At 41.3% G+C, this 19,476-nt stretch overlaps 1 protein-coding gene and 1 pseudogene across 1 annotated transcript in view; both read left to right on the top strand.

Moving 5' to 3' along the window:
- Positions 1-3,652: 3,652 nt before the first annotated feature.
- Positions 3,653-19,476, top strand: part of DHX8 (DEAH-box helicase 8) — a 31,712-nt gene continuing 15,888 nt past the window's right edge. The window contains exons 1-11 of the mRNA XM_044003037.1: positions 3,653-3,847; positions 6,878-6,963; positions 7,868-7,940; positions 9,569-9,654; positions 11,201-11,310; positions 12,434-12,751; positions 13,201-13,345; positions 13,476-13,679; positions 14,640-14,727; positions 15,296-15,393; positions 18,344-18,491. Of these exons, the coding sequence (XP_043858972.1) occupies positions 3,736-3,847; positions 6,878-6,963; positions 7,868-7,940; positions 9,569-9,654; positions 11,201-11,310; positions 12,434-12,751; positions 13,201-13,345; positions 13,476-13,679; positions 14,640-14,727; positions 15,296-15,393; positions 18,344-18,491 (1,468 nt within the window). The 5' untranslated portion in view covers positions 3,653-3,735. The remainder of the gene's footprint in view (positions 3,848-6,877; positions 6,964-7,867; positions 7,941-9,568; positions 9,655-11,200; positions 11,311-12,433; positions 12,752-13,200; positions 13,346-13,475; positions 13,680-14,639; positions 14,728-15,295; positions 15,394-18,343; positions 18,492-19,476) is intronic.
- On the top strand, positions 11,546-12,040 carry LOC122754509 (annotated as a pseudogene).

The following is a 19,476-nucleotide window of genomic DNA, read 5'->3' as shown; positions in this document are numbered from 1 at the left end:
TGCTATAAGATTTACAGAGCTCTTTTCCTTTAAAGTAGATAGTACAAGTATTATCCTCATTAGACAGATGGGGGAACAAGCTAAAGAAGGCCCAAGGGATTTGTCTAATGCCACACAGCACTTCCTTATCCAATAATAATACACACATTTGAATAACACTAAAGTTTATAAAATATTTCCCTCATAACCCTGTCAAGAGGTATTGCAGCATATAATCATTATCCATATTTTTGAGGGGGGCAGGGCAATGAGGGTTAAGTGACTTGCCCAGGGTCACACAGCTAGTAGTGTCAAAGTGTCTGAGGCCAGATTTGAACTGAGGTCCTCCTGAATCCAGGGCTGGTGCTTTATCCACTGTGCCACCTAGCTGCCCTTATCCACATTTTATAGATGAGAAAACTGAAGTTCACAGTGGGACTGAGTTACCCAGGGTCACTCAAGTCAAAACTATTGGAGCTGTGACTCAATATTTAGTCTTCTGACTCCACAGAATACCTTTTACTCTACAAAATTCAGAAAGGTGGCTTAGGGAACTTCAGCCCCTTCTTTTTCCACTTGAGTAAATTGAAACTGACATAGATGACATTATTTACCCCAAGTCACACAAGTTAGTGGCAAAGCAGGGGTTAGAAACCAGACTTCTCATACTTTCTTCTGTCTCACTTTTTTTGGGTGACATTGCTGTTTCTTCCTACTGGTCTGACTGCTTCTTGGTCTCCTTTGCTGGATCATCTATGTCCTGTCCCTTTAAATGTGGGGATCCTTCAAGGATCTGTCCTGGGCCTGTTTCTCTCTATATCTTTCTTCTTGGTGATCTTTTCAATCCTGTGTATTTAGTGGTTATCCATATGAAGATTACTCTCAAATCTAAATTGCCTATTACAAAACCAATTGCCTGTAAAAAAATCTCTTCCTGGATGTCCTATAGTTTGTCAATCAATCAACAAACATTTATTAAATGCCTATGTGTCAGATACTGGGGAAAAGTACCTGAGAGCTTATGTTCTATCAGGGAAGAAAACATGTATATAAGCACATAAAATATATGGGTAGCTAGATGGCTTAGTGGATAGAGCACTAGGTCCGGACTCAGGAAAACCTGAGTCCAAATCCAGCCTCAGTCACTTACTAGCTGTATGACCCTGGGCAAGTCACTTAACCTCTGTTTGCCTTAATCTACTGAAGAAAGAAACAGCCTATTTTTTTTTTTTTGCCAAGAAAAACCTCCTGGACTGTATGGTCTGTGGGGTCATGAAGAGTCAGACACAACTGAATAACATAAAATATACATAATTTAATTTGGTAGTGGGGGCACTAATGAATGGGGGTGGGGAAACATGATTTTAAAGGGCAGAGGTGAGGAGGAAGTGCCTTCCACATGGGGACATGGAAATGCTGTGTGAATAGAAAGAAGGCCAGATTGGTTATACCACAAAATGTGTGAAAGGGAACATTGTAAAAGGAGGCTAGGAAGTTAGCTTGCAGTCAGGTTGCTAAAGGCTTTAGCTACCAAACAGCTGTTTGCATTTGATCCTGGGATAATGGGATCCACAGGAGTTTCTTGAAAAGGGAAGGGACATGTCAGACCTGTGCTTTAGGAAGATCACTTTAGCAACCAGTGGGAGGATAAGCTGAAGAGGAGAGAGACTGAAGGCACAATCAGGAGGGTTTTATAGGATCTGGACTTGTTATTTCATAGGTATAGGGAACTCCCAGATGAGGAAACACCTGCTACCACCTACACTTCAACCATTCTCTTCAATTTAGGGGTTTAAAAAGCTACTCGAGGTGCAGAGAGGACTTGCCCAAGGCCACATAGCCCATGTATGTCAGGATAGGAACTTGAACCTAGGCCTCTTTGGCTGCAAGGTCAGTTCTCTGTTCATTACATACACTGCCTCTCATAACAATGAGGAGGCTTTTATAAAACTCCATGTGAGAGGACCTGAACTAGGATGGTGGTGGCTGCCATGAACAGAGGGATAAATGTGAGAGATTCCATGGTGATAGAATAAACAAGACTTGGCGATTGGTTTTCTATGTGGGGTGAAGGTGGCTGAAGTGTCCAGGATGACTCTGAGGTTACAGACCTGGATGATTGGAATGAATGATGAATTCATTAAGTGTTTACTATGTGCAAAAGCCACTGTGACAAGCCCTGTACATACAAATAGAAAAGACAGTCCCTGATAGTCAGGAGGTCACATTCCAATGGGAAAAGTAATTCATAAAGCTGCCAAATCAAATATAAAAACCTTTGGGTTCAGGAGCAAAACAAATGGTAGTGCATCTCCTGGAAGGATGGTAGCACCCTTAAAAGAAATAGGGAAAGGGGCAGCTAGATGGCGCAGTGGTTAAAGCACCGGCCCTGAATTCAGGAGTACCTGAGTTCAAATCCGGCCTCAGACACTTGACACTTACTAGCTGTGTGACCCTGGGCAAGTCACTTAACCCCCATTGCCTACCAAAAAACAAACAAAAACAAAAAAAAAAAGAAATAGGGAAGTTTGGAAGAGGGATGGGTGGGTGGGTGGGTGGGTGGGGGGAAGATAATGGATGCTGTTTCTGACGTTTCGAGTTTGGGATGCCTACAAGGCATTCAATTTGAATTGTGCATTAATATATTAATAAATTAATAAAATAGCTAACATTTGTTTATATAGTACTTCAACAACTCTGACAGGTAGATGTTATTATCACTCCCATCTTATGGATGAGAGAAGTTGACTTGTCCATGGTCATAAGATCATAGATTTAGAACTAGAAGAAAACTTGGAGGTGATGGAGTTCAACCCTCTCATTGTACAGATGATGAAACTGAGGTCCAGAGAGGTGAAGTGATTTTTTGGGGGGGAGGGGCAGGGCAATGTGGGTTAAGTGACTTGCCCAGGGTCACACAGCTAGTAAATGTCAAACGTCTGAAGCCGCATTTGAACTCAGGTCCTCCTGAATCCAGGGCCGCTGCTTTATCCACTGAGCCACCTAACTGCCCCGAGGTGAAGTGATTTGCCCAAGGTCACATAGTAAACATCGGAGGCAGGGCCTGAACCCAGGTCTTCCTGAGTCCAGGTCCAGTCCGTTATACGGTCCTCTGAGCGATGCATAATTGTAGCTTGGGTTGGATTTATATACATCCGGGAATCATCTGCCTTGACATGGTTGCTGAACCCATGGAAATTGATGAGGTCACAGAGGGAGGAAGTGTGGAGGGAAATGAAAGACGCTCAGGACACAGCCCGCGGGACCCCCAGAGTTGAGAAGGGACGCTTCGTAGTTTCTTGTACCCTCTCCTAGTCTCTCCCTCCCCGGGAGCTCTGTCCCCACGCTCCACCAGCAGCGCTTCGGTCTGAGCCTGCGCCTGCGCAGCAGCCTGGGGTCCACCAGCTAAAGGGGCCGGGGAGGTGTGAGGCGAGGCGCGCACCGCGATCCGTTGGTGCCCTCTGCAGCCCAGCTGTGGGACCCACGGCTGTGGCAAAAGTCTCAGAAGCTTGCCGGCTCTCGTCTGTCTCACGGCCGACCACTGGGGCGCTGTAGCCGTGCATGTGCTGACGGCCCTTTACGCACTTCCTGCTGATTCTCTATGGTTCTTCCTGTGTGTCTTCATTGGACGCCACCTCGGGGAAGGTAAACAAGGAGGCGGGGGCAGCGGCCGACCCGGAAGTAGAAGTCGTGAACCAGCAGAGTCTGGAGGGGCGAAGAAGCCGGGCTTAGGTTAAGGCGAGTCTGTATCGCGCTATGGCGGAACCGGGACCCGCCGAAGAGCTCGCCAAGCTCGAGTACCTGTCTCTGGTGTCCAAAGTGTGCACCGAGCTGGACAACCACCTGGGGATCAACGACAAGGACCTAGGTGAGAAGCCCGAGAGAGAGACGGGGGGAGGCGGAACTGGTGGGTGGCAGGCGCGACCCCGGCCTCCCGGCCCTGCCGCTGATCACCCGCTGAAATACCCATGGGCAAGGCTCTTCCCCAGACAGGAAGCGGAATGCAGCCGGGAAAGAGCGTTGGAGTCTGAGACTCTGGATTCAAATCCTGGCTCTTCCATTTGTGTGATCCTGGACAAATCACTTCATTTCTCTGGGCCTCAGTTACCTCCTGTATAACACGGGGTTTGGACAAAATGACCACTCAGGCCCCTTCCAGCTTCAAATCTGTGAGCTTATGAATATCACAAATAGTAATTTATGACTGTCATGGCTGAGTATTACATACCTATGAGCTTATGAGAATTATTAATCCATGAGCTCCATGTGTATCATATCTGAGTATCATAAATCCACGAACGTCATTAATATCGTAGATAATAGAGTTGGAACGAACTTTATGTGCTGGACTTAGAATCAGGAAGATTTGGCTTGGTGTATCCCACCTCTGTCACTTACAGGCTGTGTGACTATGGACAAGTCATTTCTCCCAGACTCTATTTCTAGATCTGTAAAATGAGGGGGGTAAGAAATAGATAGAACGCTGGGCTTGGCGTCAGGAAGACTGAATTCAAATCCGGCCTCAAATACTTACTAGCTTTATATGACCCCGGGCAAGTCACCTAACCTAGTTTGCCTCAGTTTCCTCATTTGTAAAATGAGCTGGAGAAGGAAATGACAACCCACTCCAGTATTTTTGCCAAGAAACCTCCAAATGGGGTCACAAAGAGTTGGACAGGACTGAACAACAAAAACAATGAGGGGGTCGGGGCTGGATGACCTTTAAGGCACCCTTCAGCTCCAAATCTGTGGACCCCTGACAATAATAATTTAAACAATAAGAAGTATAATATAATTATAACATAAATTATAAATACAGTATAAAATATATAATAAAATATAAAAATAATATAGCCATTAGGCTAGTGTTTACAATTCACATGGCATCCTCACAACAATCTTGTAAGGCAGTTTAGCCCCAATTTACCTTTTTTTTTTTGTGGGACAATGATAGTTATGTGACTTGCCCAGGGTCACACAGCTAGTAAGTGTCAAGTGTCTGAGGCTAAATTTGAACTCAGGTCCTCCTGAATCCAAGACCAGTGCTTTATCCACTGCGCCATCTAGCTGCCCCCTAGCCCCAGTTTACTGATGAGGAACCTGAGCTTCAGTGAAATGGTTAGGGTCATACAGCTTGTAAATATCTGAGAAAGAATCCAAACTCATGTTGTCTTTACTCTACCTCCAGAGTGCTATCTTTTATACACCTGGCCAAATGTGAAATGTGGTTATTTCCTTTAGTATCTGCCCCCAATGGGATTTTGGGGTGCAGATGAACTAAAGGTAGGTAAAGTGTTTTGCAGATTTTTAGCTGTCAACTGTCATTCCCTTCTCAGTATCTTCACTTGGAAAATGCCTGGAGTAACCGAGATGGATTCTAAGTTTCCTTCTAAACCCAATCATTTGAACTTCAGTCAGATAGATTGGAGCAGGGGTGTCAAACTCAAATAGAAACAGATCCCTCTAGCCATATGTTGACTTAGAAAAACACAGATTAACATTATTTGTGTTGCAGTGTATTTTTATTTATTTTCTTAAACATTTCCTAATTGCATTTTCATCTCTGGACTGGAGCACAGTAGATATGTAAGCCCTTCCTCTCCCCCACCTGCTGCTAGTAAGGTTCTGGTTTTTGGTTTCTCTACAGACTAGGGCCAGCCTTAAGTGAAACTTCGAAATAGGAGAACTTAGAGCTTTTGTTTGTCTAAAATTCATAGACTTCTGGAGCTGGGAAAGACCATGGAAATTCTCTTGTTTAAATCCATTTCACATTGCTTTTCCCAGCTACCTAATGTACTTAAGCTGCTGCCGAAACTGCTCAGGCCCCTTACTGAGTATGACCTTTTCCTTCTCCCCTTCCTCATGTCTGTCTTTCTTTTTTTTTTTTTTTTCCGTGAGGCAATTGGGGTTAAGTGACTTGCCTAGGGTCACACAGCCAGTAAGTGTTAAGTGTCTGAGGCCGGATTTGAACTCAGGTCCTCCTGACTCCAGGGCCGGTGCTCTATCCACTGCGCCATCTAGCTGCCCCCCCCCCCCATGTCTTTCTTCACTAAAATTCATTTGCCCCACTTCCTCATCCTTTAGTACTCTTTCCTCCCTTCCCTTAAATGGTAAGGGGTAGGGTGTTTATCATTTATCTGGGAAATGCTAATCAGGCACACAAAATTTGGTAATTCCTGCTACAGTGGTAGCTGAATGATAATGGGTTATGGGCTGATAGGCCTTTTAGTGACCTCCAGATTAGGCCATATAGGTTCTAAATAACTTAGATTTACATAGCACTTTTAAGGTTTGCAAAGTGTTTTCTTCACCATAACTCTATGAAGTAATACAAGTATTATTATTTCCATTTTACATATGAGAAAACTATAGTATAAGGATAAATGACTTTTTTAGGGTCATACATCTAGTAAGTGATGGAAACTAGTAGCTAAACTGAGGTCTCTCCTGAAACCTTGTTTGACAGTCTCCATTATTTCATATTGCATTGTCTACACTTGGGTATAGTCAGTATTACTGGAAACTGTGGGGAACAGACACCATATTATGTGTTCCCTTTCTGACACTAGCATATTACAGCTCAGAATAGCTGTTTATCGATCTAGTAGCTTTGTGAGAGTGAGGAACTGAGGTTTGGGGGGGCAAATAAATAGTTATTTCCAGTTGTTCACTAGAAGACCTTGAAAATAATTTTATAAAAGCAGTTTCTGGTCATGTACAGATTTATAGCAATATAATGTACACAACCTGGGCAGGGTAAATAATTTTTTGTTTTTATCACTGGATCTTTGGTATTCAGGACTATTAAGGACAATCTAGTACTTTTTATTGTATTGGGAAATGATGCCTTGTCTTAATCCCAACTGTTCTCATTTTCACATCGCTTTTATTTTCACAGCTGAATTTGTGATCAATCTTGCTGAGAAAAATACAACCTTTGACACTTTTAAAGCATCCCTCACCAAAAATGGTGCCGAATTCACAGTATGTATGGTCTTGAGACTTTTCCCATTCTGTTCAAGTTACTCTTGAGTTAAAATTGGAACTCTTGTTGGGGAAGGGTTGGGGGTTCAAGTTTACCAATCAAGTGGATTTAATGAGAAATGTTTTCAAGCCACCACGTAGTCATTTATTCAGTTTAATTTGGCTTCCTGGGGCATTTTCCAGTTAAATGGAGCAGGGTTCCATCATTAACTCTTTGTGGCAGTTTCTTGCATCCTTATTCTGGTAAATGTAGTAATCCAGTTCTTCTGTTTCTGTTTTTGTTTTTTGGGGGGGTATTTTGTGGGGCAATGAGGGTTAAGTGACTTGCCCAGGGTCACACAGCTAGTAGGTGTCAAGTATCTGAGGTCAGATTTGAACTCAGGTCCTCCTGATTCCAGGGCCGGTGCTTTATCCAATCCAGTTCTTCTGAACAAAACCAAATTGCTAGACTTTATGGAGGTGGCTATAAACTATGAAAAATAAAATGTTTTTAGAATATCTAAAAGCACAATACTTCAGGTAACTTGTCTAAATTCTATTATTACTCTGTAATTTGCTTATTTTGAACATGTAAGAACATCTGAGAGTGCAGTGTTCTCTACTAGTGTCAGATAATCTGGCAGATTGCCATATTGTCTGGTGCTGCCTTTACCTAAGTGTGTTAAAGTGGGGAGTGTAGCCTCCTCACAACTACACACATATACCCAAACCCATTGAACAGACATTTATTAAGCACCTGCTATGGGTAGTGCACTGGCTTATCAGTCCTTGAGTTTAAGAAGCTTCCAGTTTATGGGGGGGGGATGGGGGGGGGGTTAGACCTATATTTCCTTTAGCAGTTATGTTCTTTCCCTTGACATTGAACAAAAACACAGAGACTCTTGTTCTGTGCTTGCTTTCAAAGGACTCTCTTATAAGCAACTTGTTACGTCTCATACAGACCATGCGGCCCCCATCAAAGCCTTCTCTTAACAAAGGTAAGTCCTGTTTTGAACTGGCTGTGTCTCTCACAGTGTCTTTTAGAGCTTGAGAATCCTGAAACATGTTTTGATGGTGTCTTCTTAGCAGTTTTTGAGCATGGGCTCTTTGCTATTTAAATTTTTCATGTTGCCTGAGGCAAAATTAAAGTGATAGAAGCCATCAATAAATGAGCAGTACATAATGAAGTTGTATTATGTATGTATATATGTGCAAATATAGGTATACATATGTGTGTATATACATACACCTATTTTACTTGTGGGTGAGATATCAGGAATTTGAAACAGAGTTTTTTTAATGGATTTGGGCGGGGGGGGGGGGGTATGAATGAGGGTTAAGTTACTTGCCCAGGGTCATACAGCTAGTAAGTGTCAAGTGTCTGAGCCTGGATTTGAACTCAGGTCCTCCTGAATCCAGGGCCGGTGCTTTATCCACTGTGCCACCTAGCTGCCCCCTAGAGGTTTAAAAAAAATTTTACGTTCCCCCCCCCCCATTTAAAATTATGTTGATCCACAAATATCTCTTTTTCAGTCTAAGAGGAGTTGGGATTTGGGGAAAGAAAAGTTGGAGATGTGAGGAGGGTCACTGTGAAGACACATATTGGTTCCGGTGTGACCAGTTAGGAAACTTTAATGGTAGAGGGGCCATCCTCCTTAAAGTGGGGATATCTTAAATCTTTTTCTTGCTTGATGGGGAGAGGGGTGATGCGGTTCTCAGCTTTTTTTGTGTCATGTGCCCCATGGCATTCTGGTTAAGTGTAAGGACTCCTGCTCAGAATGACATGCTTAAAACTATAAAAGAAAACATAGGATTACAAAGGAAACTGATTACACTGAAATAGTTATGATGATTTTTTTTTAAGTTCATGGACCCCAGGTTAAGAATACCTGTGTGGGGGGCAGCTAAGTGGCACAGTGGATAGAGCACCGGCCCTGGAGTCAGGAGGACCTGAGTTCAAACCCGGCCTCAGACACTTTACACTTATTAGCTGTGTGACCCTGGACAAGTCACTTAACCCCAATTGCCTCAACAAAAAAAAGAAAGAAAGAAAGAAAAAGAAAAAAAAAGAATACCTGTGTGAAAGTCAAAAAACAAACTTCCCTCCCCTTCCCACCCCCACCTTTCAGTCTTGTTGAAGGATGGGGCACGTGGAAAGGTGGACATGAGGTGGGAGATAGTAGTTGGAATAGGTTTCCTTGGTCATAGCTTCTGTCAGATCAGGAAAAGGTATGTGGGAGGTGAGAAGGCATGTGGGAGAAGGAGCCAGCTTCAGAGAGAGAGAGAGGGAAAGGGGGAGGGGGAGGGTGGTGTGTGTGGGTGTGTGTGTATTGGGAGAGAAGGTCTGAGTCCAAATTTGGAGTGACCAGGACTGCTGCCTAAGTGAGTGAGTGGGATCATTTATTTGCTCCTTCAGTTCCTCAGGGCCGGAGAGGAGAGTGTCTCCTTTCTCACTTTTTTGGGGGTTAGAGAGAGATATTTGTTAGAAACCCCCTCTGCTAAGGGAAATTTGGTTGGATTTGGTGTTGAAAACTTTGATGCATATTTCATGTTTATACAGGTTTCTTTTCTTTACTGAAATGATTATATCATTGTGCTTTTCTCTCTTTTTATTTTATGAAACAAGATCCAGTCATTAAACCAAAGACAGAGAAAGACAAGCTCAAGGACCTGTTCCCAGCACTTTGCCTACCAGACAATCCCACAATCCGGGTACTGACTCCCTTTGTGGCCCAGCTTTTGGGACCACATGACTTTTAAAAAATTTTTGTGCAGATATTTCCAGTTGCTCTTACTCTTTTCACTCTTAGAAAAGATTAAGTAAAAGTGTTCGAGGGCCTAAGAAATGTTGATGAGGGTTAATGAAATTAGGGATCATGGGAAGCAATTATGGAAATGGAGAAGTTACGAGAACTGATATTTAACTGCATGTGTGATAGTCTAGTGTATATTTAATTTTTTTAGTATTCTGATTCGTCAGCTGCAGTAAGAGAACATGTATTAGAGGCCTTTGGGATATTTAATATAGCCCAACATGCTATTTTAGAAGTAAAGGATATTCATTTCACCTGAATAATTGTGTGTTTTTTGGGTCCCAAGTTGGTAAAAATTTTTGCCATTAGTTGAAAACTATAAAAATTTAATATTTAATATTAATGTGAATATAGTAGAACTGAGTTGTATGATAAAGATGTGTAGATCATAAAAGCTTTCTAAGAACTTTTGTGTCTATTCTTTTTCTAGAATAGTATCATCTTAGAATCAAAAGTTGTGCTGTGTAGGGACCAATTTTTAATTCTTTACAGCTGCAATCTCTCCGATGTCCCTGTTCTTGACTTTCTAGGGTAGCACATTATGTCAGTGATGGGGAGCTCCCTTCTTCATAGTGCAGCCCATTCCATCCTATTTAATAATGTAACTAATTCTTCTTCCAAATAACAGCTTTTCAGACACTTGAACACAGCTGTTGTGTACTCTCTGAAGTCTTTTCTTCTCTTAGACACGATGAGTTCCTTCATGCTCACTCCATTTTGTCAAGGGTCCCCTTAACTTTGGGTTCCAAGAACAAGAATCCTAGAAATGGTGCTCCCTTTTTTGTCATTTCTCATTATTTTAAGTTATGTTGGAAATTCTTCCTGGCTCTTCTTCACTTTGGTTTTGTAGCCCATGAGCCAGGGCAGATGAGTGTAATGGAAAGAATACTGAACTGAACATCAAAAGCATGGCATTCTTTTTGGCAAGGTGAATTTGGGCAGGTCACTGAACTCAGATCCTCAAATTCTCTGTAATATGAGGATAATACCAGCCTTGCCAACTTTGTAGACTTGTTGGGAGGATCACAGCGTGCTTTTGAATCAGTTAAATGTTTTAATAGAAATGTTAGGTGCTATTACTTCAATATGTCGAGAGATCTGTGATTTCATCAGTGTGAATACTCCTTTTATGCAGGCAGATCCCAACCCATCCATGTCTTAATAGGTGGTTTCATGAGTTTCTGTGGCCAAACAAAAAAAATTTAAACCTGATGGCTGACTTCTGATGAAGAGCCTTTCTGAGCTTAGCCAGTAAGGCCAGTCTTTGCATGATAGGTGCATAGTACATTTCAGGGCCTGTCAGAGCTCGTGTTTCTCTCTGTCATAATCTCTGAAACCGTAGTCATCTCCATGCTAACATCAGGGCAGCTTGGAGCAGGGCTTTAGTAGTATTTGTTGCCTCTGTTCTCTGACTGGTGTTTTTTCTCACCGTGTTGTCCCTGTAGACCATGCTTGATGAAGATGATGTGAAAGTAGCTGTGGATGTCCTCAAAGAGCTAGAGGCTCTCATGCCCAGTGCTGCATCACATGAAAAGCAGAGAAACTCAGAGCACAGGTAGGTTTTCCTTTTTGGATCATAGTTCTACTTGGCAGTCCAGTCCAAATACATTTCTGGACCAGTCTAAGGGATCTGTAGTGGCCTTTCACTGCACTCTTTTGGCCATTTTTACCAGCTACTCTTGCTTCCTGCTGACAGATATTTGTGAGCAAATGCTAGCAAGTTTAGGAAATAGAAAAACTCCAAACTAAAGGTCTTAAAAAAGAAGCAAGGGGTGGTCCCATTTGCCAAAATGAAGTTCAGTCCCTTTGTGACCTCGGACTGTAGCAAGAACCACAAGAGACACTTCAGTATGTCCTCGCACATCCAGCGCAAGATCATGTTGTCCCCGCTCTCCAAGGAACTGAGGCAGAAATACAACTTCTGCTCCATGCCCATCTGGAAGGACAATGAGGTCCAGGTTGTTTGTGGACACCACAAAAGCCAGCAAACTGGCAAGGTAGTGCAGGTTTGCAGAAAGAAATATGTCATCTACATTGAGCGTTGCAGCATGAAAAAGCTAATGGCATAGTTGTCCCTGTGGGCATTCACCCAAGTAAGGTAGTTATCACCAGACTAAAACTGGACAAAGATTGCAAAAAGATTCCTGAGGGTAAAGCCAAATCCCGACAAATTGGAAAGGAGAAGGGCAAATATAAAGAAGAAACCATTGAGAAGATGCAAGAATAAAGTGGTCTGTTGTACAGTTGTAATTAAAAATTAAAATTAAGAAAGAAAAAAAAGAAAAGCAAAGCAAAATTTTATATGTCAGCTTTCTGATTTGTTTTGCGTGATAGACAAATCCATATTTATGGCTTCCACAGAAGCTGGTGTCTTAATATATAAGTATGCCCTGTGTAAGGTTATCACAACAACCTCATTTTGTAGTATTAATATGTTACATGGAAGTACCTAGAATATTAATGTTACATAGAGGTTTCACAACCATAAAATTGTGAAACCCCACTGTACTGTTATTTGGCCAATTATCCATTTATAACATTGTTACTGTTATAAACTTACTACCCCCTCTAACGTAATTTCCTCTAATGTCCTGTCCTTTTGGAACTTCTTAACAGTGTTAGGTGGGATGTGTCTGGATCATCTAAAATCTTTTTGTTTGTTTTTCTGATCATGATAGGGCAAAGAAGAAGAAACGGAGTCGCAGTCGAAGCCGAGACAGAGACCACAAACGGAGACACAGGTCCCGATCGAGGTCTCGTTCTAGGACTCGAGACAGGAATAAAGGGAAATGTAGATACCGCTCTCGGAGCAGAAGTCAGAGCCCTATCAGAGACCGTAAGGAGCGTGATAAATATGGGGAGAAGAACAATGACCGATGGCGAGACAAACATGTAGACCGACCTCCTCCTGAAGAGCCTTCCATAGGGGAAATTTACAATGGCAAAGTCACCAGCATCATGCAGTTTGGGTGTTTTGTGCAGCTGGAAGGACTAAGGTAACGTCTACGGCTTTTTATGTCTCTTAGTAGCCAGAGTGTCATCCACATTCATTTGGGCTTTTTACATAAAAAACAAGTCTGGGTGCTTTGATTAAAGATTCCTCTTTAACTCAATCAACCTTTTTAAATTTATTCAACGATTGTTCGGGGACTGGCACGGCCTGCCAGAAGCCATCTTGCTCTTTCTTCCATTTCAGACTGTCCTAATCCTTTCCTTACCGAGACACTGGTAGAGATGGAGTTTGTTTCTTTTTAAGACGCTTTTCAGAGGAGGAGATTTGATGGCTTTCTTCAGTATACTTGCCTTCCCTTGTTAGGAGTTCTATTTCATCTCAGTCCCTTCCACTAGAATTGCCTTAATGACAATTGAAACCATAAGAGGAGAAACATTAATAGGAATTATGTAGCTGCACATGTCTTATGCACCTTCCTTTTGTATTGCACAGGAAACGGTGGGAAGGTTTAGTTCACATCTCTGAACTTCGCCGGGAAGGCCGGGTAGCCAATGTTGCTGACGTCGTGAGCAAAGGCCAGAGGGTTAAGGTGAAAGTCCTGTCTTTCACGGGGACCAAAACCAGCCTGAGCATGAAGGTAAGGCACAAGAGAGATTTAGTGTTATAGAGTGTCTATTGCAAGGCAGGTAGCATTGGGTACTTTCATACCTGATGCTTCTGAAAATATGAGGGTACAAAGTGAGCCCAGAGGTTTTTGTTTGCCTTAGGATGTGGATCAGGATACTGGAGAAGATCTGAACCCAAACCGACGGAGGAACCTTGTTGGGGAGACCAATGAGGAGACCTCTATGAGGAACCCTGATAGACCTACTCACCTCTCCCTCGTCAGTGCCCCAGAAGTGGAAGATGACACTCTAGAAAGGAAACGCCTCACCCGAATCTCAGATCCTGAGAAATGGGAGATCAAACAGGTGGGGGTTCTTTGTTTCCTCTACTTGTTTGTTTGTTTGTTTGTTTGTTTGGGTTTTTTTGCGGGACAATGGGGGTTAAGTGACTTGCCCAGGGTCACACAGCTAGTAAGTGTCAAATGTCTGAGGCCGTATTTGAACTCAGGTACTCCTGAATCCAGGGCCGGTGCTTTATCCTCTGCGCCACCTAGCCACCCCCCTTCTACTTGTTTTTAATTATCAGTTATTAGAGCCACCAGTTTGTTCTGTAAATGGGAGTAGCAGGTTCCAGAAAAGAGGAAAGTGGGGGAAAGGAAGATCTGACAGCAAGCCTGCAGAAGCAGAAATAATCATCTCTTAACGTTTGTATAGCATTTTGCAGTTTGTAAGTGACTTTATATATTCTCATTTAATCTTCAATAGATTATAATCTTTTTATATATGAGGTTACATAGTTTACATAGTGGCAAAGTTAGGCTGAGAACAAAGGATTTCTTTCTGTTTAGCCATATGGGCCAACTCTGTTTTAGTAGGTGGTTTCAGTTAATTGCTGAAGCCAGTGTTTTATATATTTTTGCCAGGCCCCCCCCCCCCGCCCATTACCTTTAGTTCAGATTTTATTTATTTTATTTGGGGGGGGGCAATGAGGGTTAAGTGACTTGCTCAGGGTCACACAGCTAGTAAGTGTCAAGTGTCTGAGGCAGGATTTGAACTCAGGTCCTCCTGAATCCAAGGCCAGTGCTTTATCCACTGCACCACCTAGCTGCCCCCTAAATCATTTGAGAGGCCCAATTATTCTTATTTATTTAATTTTTTTTTAGTTCAGATTTTAAAAGATTTTGTTAAAAAAAAAGACCTAAAAGAACTAGAGCTTTAACTTCTTGAGGTGAAGGGGAAATGACTTCAGTATATTATTAATTTACCTTCACTTAGTCAATTTCTCCACCAACAAACTATAAATTATTCTCTTTGCCTTCTGTATAGATGATTGCGGCCAATGTACTTTCCAAAGAAGAGTTTCCAGACTTTGATGAAGAGACGGGAATCCTTCCTAAAGTGGATGATGAAGAAGGTAACAAACCACTCGGGTTTGGCTGAACTAAAAAACATCTAGAGGGTATTTTCAAGTTGAGGTGTCTAGGACTAGCTTGTTTGTAGCTTGGTTTATGTTAGAAAAAGGTATTTTAAAAGTACTAAATGCTCTCAAAAAAGCATTTTCAGTGATGCAATGGATAAAACACCAGCCCTGGATTCAGGGGGGCCTGAGTTCAAATTCAGCCTCAGACACTTTACACTTACTAGCTGTGTGACCCTGGGCAAGTCACTAAACCTTTGTTACCCAGAGGGGGGGAAAACATTTTCAACATGCTTGACTTCATTTAAAAAGTAACAAGAAGTAATTAGATTGAGATGTATGCCAACCCTCTGAAGAGCTCAGGGAGGGGGAGGCAAGGAAATTGTTTTTATTCCTTTAGGTACCAATTAGTTGAGATGCTGCTTTCTTTTGAACGTGATTACTGTTTAGGTGTTTGGCAATATCCCTGGTGAGGGTGGTTTCTTTTTGTAAGAGTTACCTAGGTTTTAGTGAAAAGAATCTGGGTTTCTTCTTTTGTTCAGTTTTCTTTTTGTGGGCATTTTAGATGAAGATCTGGAGATTGAACTGGTTGAGGAAGAACCTCCTTTCCTGAGAGGACACACCAAACAAAGCATGGACATGAGCCCCATTAAAATTGTTAAGGTGAGAAATGTTGGACTTAACCTGGAAACCTCAAAGGGGTTTCATTCTCTTAGGACAAAAAAGAACACAGTCCTGCCCCACCCAAAATTTATTATTTATTTTTAGCTTTCTTTTCTTTTTTTTTGGTTTTGTGGGGCAGTGAGGGTTAAGTGATTTGCCCAGGGTCACACAGCTTTCTTTTCTTTTTAAATTTTGAGGTCCAAATTCTTCCCTCCCTCTTACCCATTATCTACCCACTGTGAAAGCAAAATATAGACAGACAGACAGACAGATGGACAGACATGTGAAATCATGCAAAGAATATTTCCATAGTAGCCATGTTGTAGAAAAAAATAAGAAAAAAATAAAGTAAGAAAATTATGTTTTAATTTGCACTCAGCATCCATCAGTTCTCTTTCTGCAGGTGAATAACATTTTTTCATCATGAATCCTTTGCAACTGTCTTGAATCACTGTATTGATCAGAGTAGCCAAGTCTTTCATTGTTGATTATCATTACAGCATCATTGCTGCTACTGTGCACAATAATCTCCTGGTTGCTCTCATTTTACTTTGCATCAGTTCATATAGGTTTTGCCATGTCCTTTCTGAAACTACCCCCCTCATCATTTCTTTTCATACAGTAATACTCCGTCATAATCACATGCCCCAGCTTATTCAGCCATTCCCGGACTGATGAGCTTCCTTTCAGTTTCAAGTTCTTTGCCACCACAAAAAGAGATGTTGTAAATCTTTTTTGTTCATATGGGTCCTGTTCCTTTTTCTTTGATCCCTTTGGGGTACAGACCTAGTAGTGGTCTTGCTGGATCAAAGGTTATGCACAGTTTTATAGCCCTTTGGGTATAGTTCCAGATTGTTTTCCAGAATGGTTAAACTAGTTTACAGGTCCACCAACAGTTTATTGGTGTACTTGTTTCCCCTATCTACTCCCTATTTGTCATTTCTGATAGGTGTGAAGTGTTAGTCTATCAGAACTGTTTTAATTTGCATTTTTCTAATTAATGGTGATTTAGAATGTTTTTTTATATGAATCTAGATAACTTTGATTTCTCCTGAAAATCACTTGTTCCTATCCTTTGACCAATAATTAATTGGGAATGACTCTTATTTTTATGAATTTGACTCAGTTCCCTCTATATTTGGGAAATGAGACCTTTATCAGAGAGACTTGCTATAAAATTGTTTTGCTATTCATTGTCTATGGTATCTTTTAGCAAAATATAGTTTCCCTGATTATCTCTTTTAATTAGGTTTTTGCTTTTGCTTTGTCTAATATCATGATTGCTACCCCTGCCTTTTTTACTTCTGCTGAAGCATAATAGATTTTACTCTAGCTCTTTATTTTAACTGTGTGTCTTTTTGTTTCAAGTGTGTCTTGTAAAGAATATATTTATTGGATAGAGCACCGGCCCTAGATTCAGGAGGACCTGAGTTCAAATGAGGCCTCAGACACTTATCACTTACTAGCTGTGTGACCCTGGGCAAGTCACTTAACCCCAATTGCCTTGTCCCCCCCCCCCCCCAAAAAAAAAGGAATATATTTATCTCTTGGTAGCATCTGTAATCCATTTTTGTTTTATTGGTGAGTTCATCCCATTCACATTCTATTATAATTACTATGTGTTTTTCTCCATCTTATTTTCTTCCATTTCTTCTCTCCTTTTATCCTGCCCTTCCTTAGAAGTCTACTTTGCTTCTAACCACTGCTTCCCTTAATTTTCCCTCCCTTTTATCATCTCTCCAGTCCATATCTCTTATCCCCTTCCCCTATTTCCCTATTGCATAAGATGGATTTCTATATATAATTGAGTGTGTGTGTGTTTGTATACATATATTCTTCCCTCTTTGAACCAATTTTGATGAGAGTGAAGTTCAAGCATTGCCTGACACGCCTCCCAATTTTCCCCTCTACTATAAAAGCTCTTCCTCATGTACCTCTTTTATCTGAGGAAAATTTGCCTATTCTACCTCTTCCTTCCCCTTCTTCCAATGCATCCTTCTTTTTTACACTTTGATATTTTTTTTGAGATCATACTAACATAATCACTTCACTCTCATGCCCATTGTCTATGTAGACTCCTTCTAACTACCCTAATAATGATAAAGTTCTTAGAAGTTATATGTATAGTGGATAAAGCACTGGCCTTGGATTCAGGAGGATCTGAGTTCATATCCAGCCTCAGAGACTTGACACTTACTAGCTTTGTGACCTTGGGCAAGTCACTTAACCCTCATTGCCCCCCTCCCCCCCAAAAAAAAGTTAGATGTATCATCTTCCATATAGGAGTATAAACTGTTTAACTTTACTGGATCCCTTATTACTTTTTTATGCTTCTCTTGAGTCTTGTGTTTGAATGTCAGATTTTCTATTCAGCTCTGGTCTTTTCATCAGGAATGCCTCGAAGTCCTCTATTTCATTAAATAACCTATTTTTCCCCTGAAGGATTATATTCAGTTTTGCTGGGTAGGTAATTTTTGGTTGTCTTCTGGAATGTCAGATTCCAAGTCCACCATTCCTTTAATGTAGAAGCTGCTAAATCTTGTATGATCCTGACTATGGCTCCGTGATGTTTTAATTTTTTCTTTCTAGATGCTTAAAATATTTTTTCCTTGACCTGGGAACTCTGAAATTTGATGATGATAATATTCCTAGGAGATTTCACTGCCACCCCCCCAAAAAAAAGAAAAATAGAATAATCACTTTAAAGCTTCACAACACTTTTAAAAGGTTCATTTTGCTACTAAAAGTTAGGTCTCATTTCAGTTCAGTAAACTTTTTCTCAGTGCCTACTGGGTGTATAGCTGGTGCTGGGGGAGACACAGTTTAGATATGATGCTGTCTCAGCTCTTAGGGGACTTAAAGTTTAGTAGGGGCAATTGAAAACTATACTACTTGGGTAGGTTGGGATCTCATACGAGAATTCTCATGGTTTTTTCTCCTGTTCTCCTAGAATCCTGATGGCTCTCTGTCTCAAGCAGCAATGATGCAGAGCGCTTTGGCCAAAGAAAGGAGAGAACTCAAGCAGGCCCAGCGTGAAGCAGAGATGGACTCTATTCCTATGGGACTCAATAAACACTGGGTGGATCCTCTGCCTGATGGTATGACTCTAGAGGAGAAATACTATTAGGGGTTCTCTTGTTGAAGATTCCAAGGTTAGAAGAAAGCCATGAATGGCCCAGGTTGGAAATTAATGCCACTTATTTTTTTAATGGGCCTTAATTTCATTGTTGAATTTGTTTAGTTAAAATATGATCATCTTTGTAAATGATTAAAATTGAAGCTAAGCTTTTGTTGATGGGGTGGTGTTCTGAAAGATATTTATTTGCCTGGGAAAATGTCCCAGAGGCAAGGTATCTACTTTAATGTTTTTTGCAATTTAAAAAAAATATTTTTTTTTTCCTGCTTTGTTTTTGTTACTACAGTTGAACATTTTTTATACCACTATTATTTCCCAAATGCTTTTTTTCTTTTTTGGGTGGGGCAGTGAGGGTTAAGTGACTTGCCCAGGGTCACATAGCTAGTAAGTGTCAAGTGTCTGAGGCCAGATTTGAACTCAGGTACTCCTGAATCCAGGGCTGGTGCTTTATCCACTGTGCCACCTAGCTGCCCCCCCAAATGCTTTTTTAAAAAGTATTTGATTCAGTAGAGTATAATACCTCCTTAAAGACTGTCTACCAGAAAGGTGTTTCCTATCCATAATCAAAATCATTCTAAATTCCTTAAATGGCATAACAGTAAAAATAACTGGTCACTTGTTCAGTGATTATCTCATCATAAATATCAGGTGGAACATAAAATGAGGATGTGTATGCTCACCAAAGATGTTCACCACAATGTAGAGGGGTACAGGTCGAGGAGGGATTTCCCCTGGATAGTGAGGTGTCCTCAAGTGGTTCCTATTTGTGTTCAGCATTGTGCTGATTACGTTTAGCCATGTAGTATTGCAGAGCCTCCCAAGGGAGAACTCTCACCTCAAAAGAGTTTTAGCCTGACTCTCTACATTGTAGAGAACAAATGGATGAATATCTTTTGCCTGATCTTGTTCTAAAGGATATTCATCTATGTGTGTATGCACATACACAC

Source organism: Dromiciops gliroides, chromosome 4 (genome assembly GCF_019393635.1).
Source record: "Dromiciops gliroides isolate mDroGli1 chromosome 4, mDroGli1.pri, whole genome shotgun sequence".
In the NCBI taxonomy this organism is placed as follows: Eukaryota; Metazoa; Chordata; class Mammalia; order Microbiotheria; family Microbiotheriidae; genus Dromiciops; species Dromiciops gliroides.
Note: the sequence above shows the minus strand (reverse complement) of the source record. Positions and strands in the feature narration are given on the sequence as shown.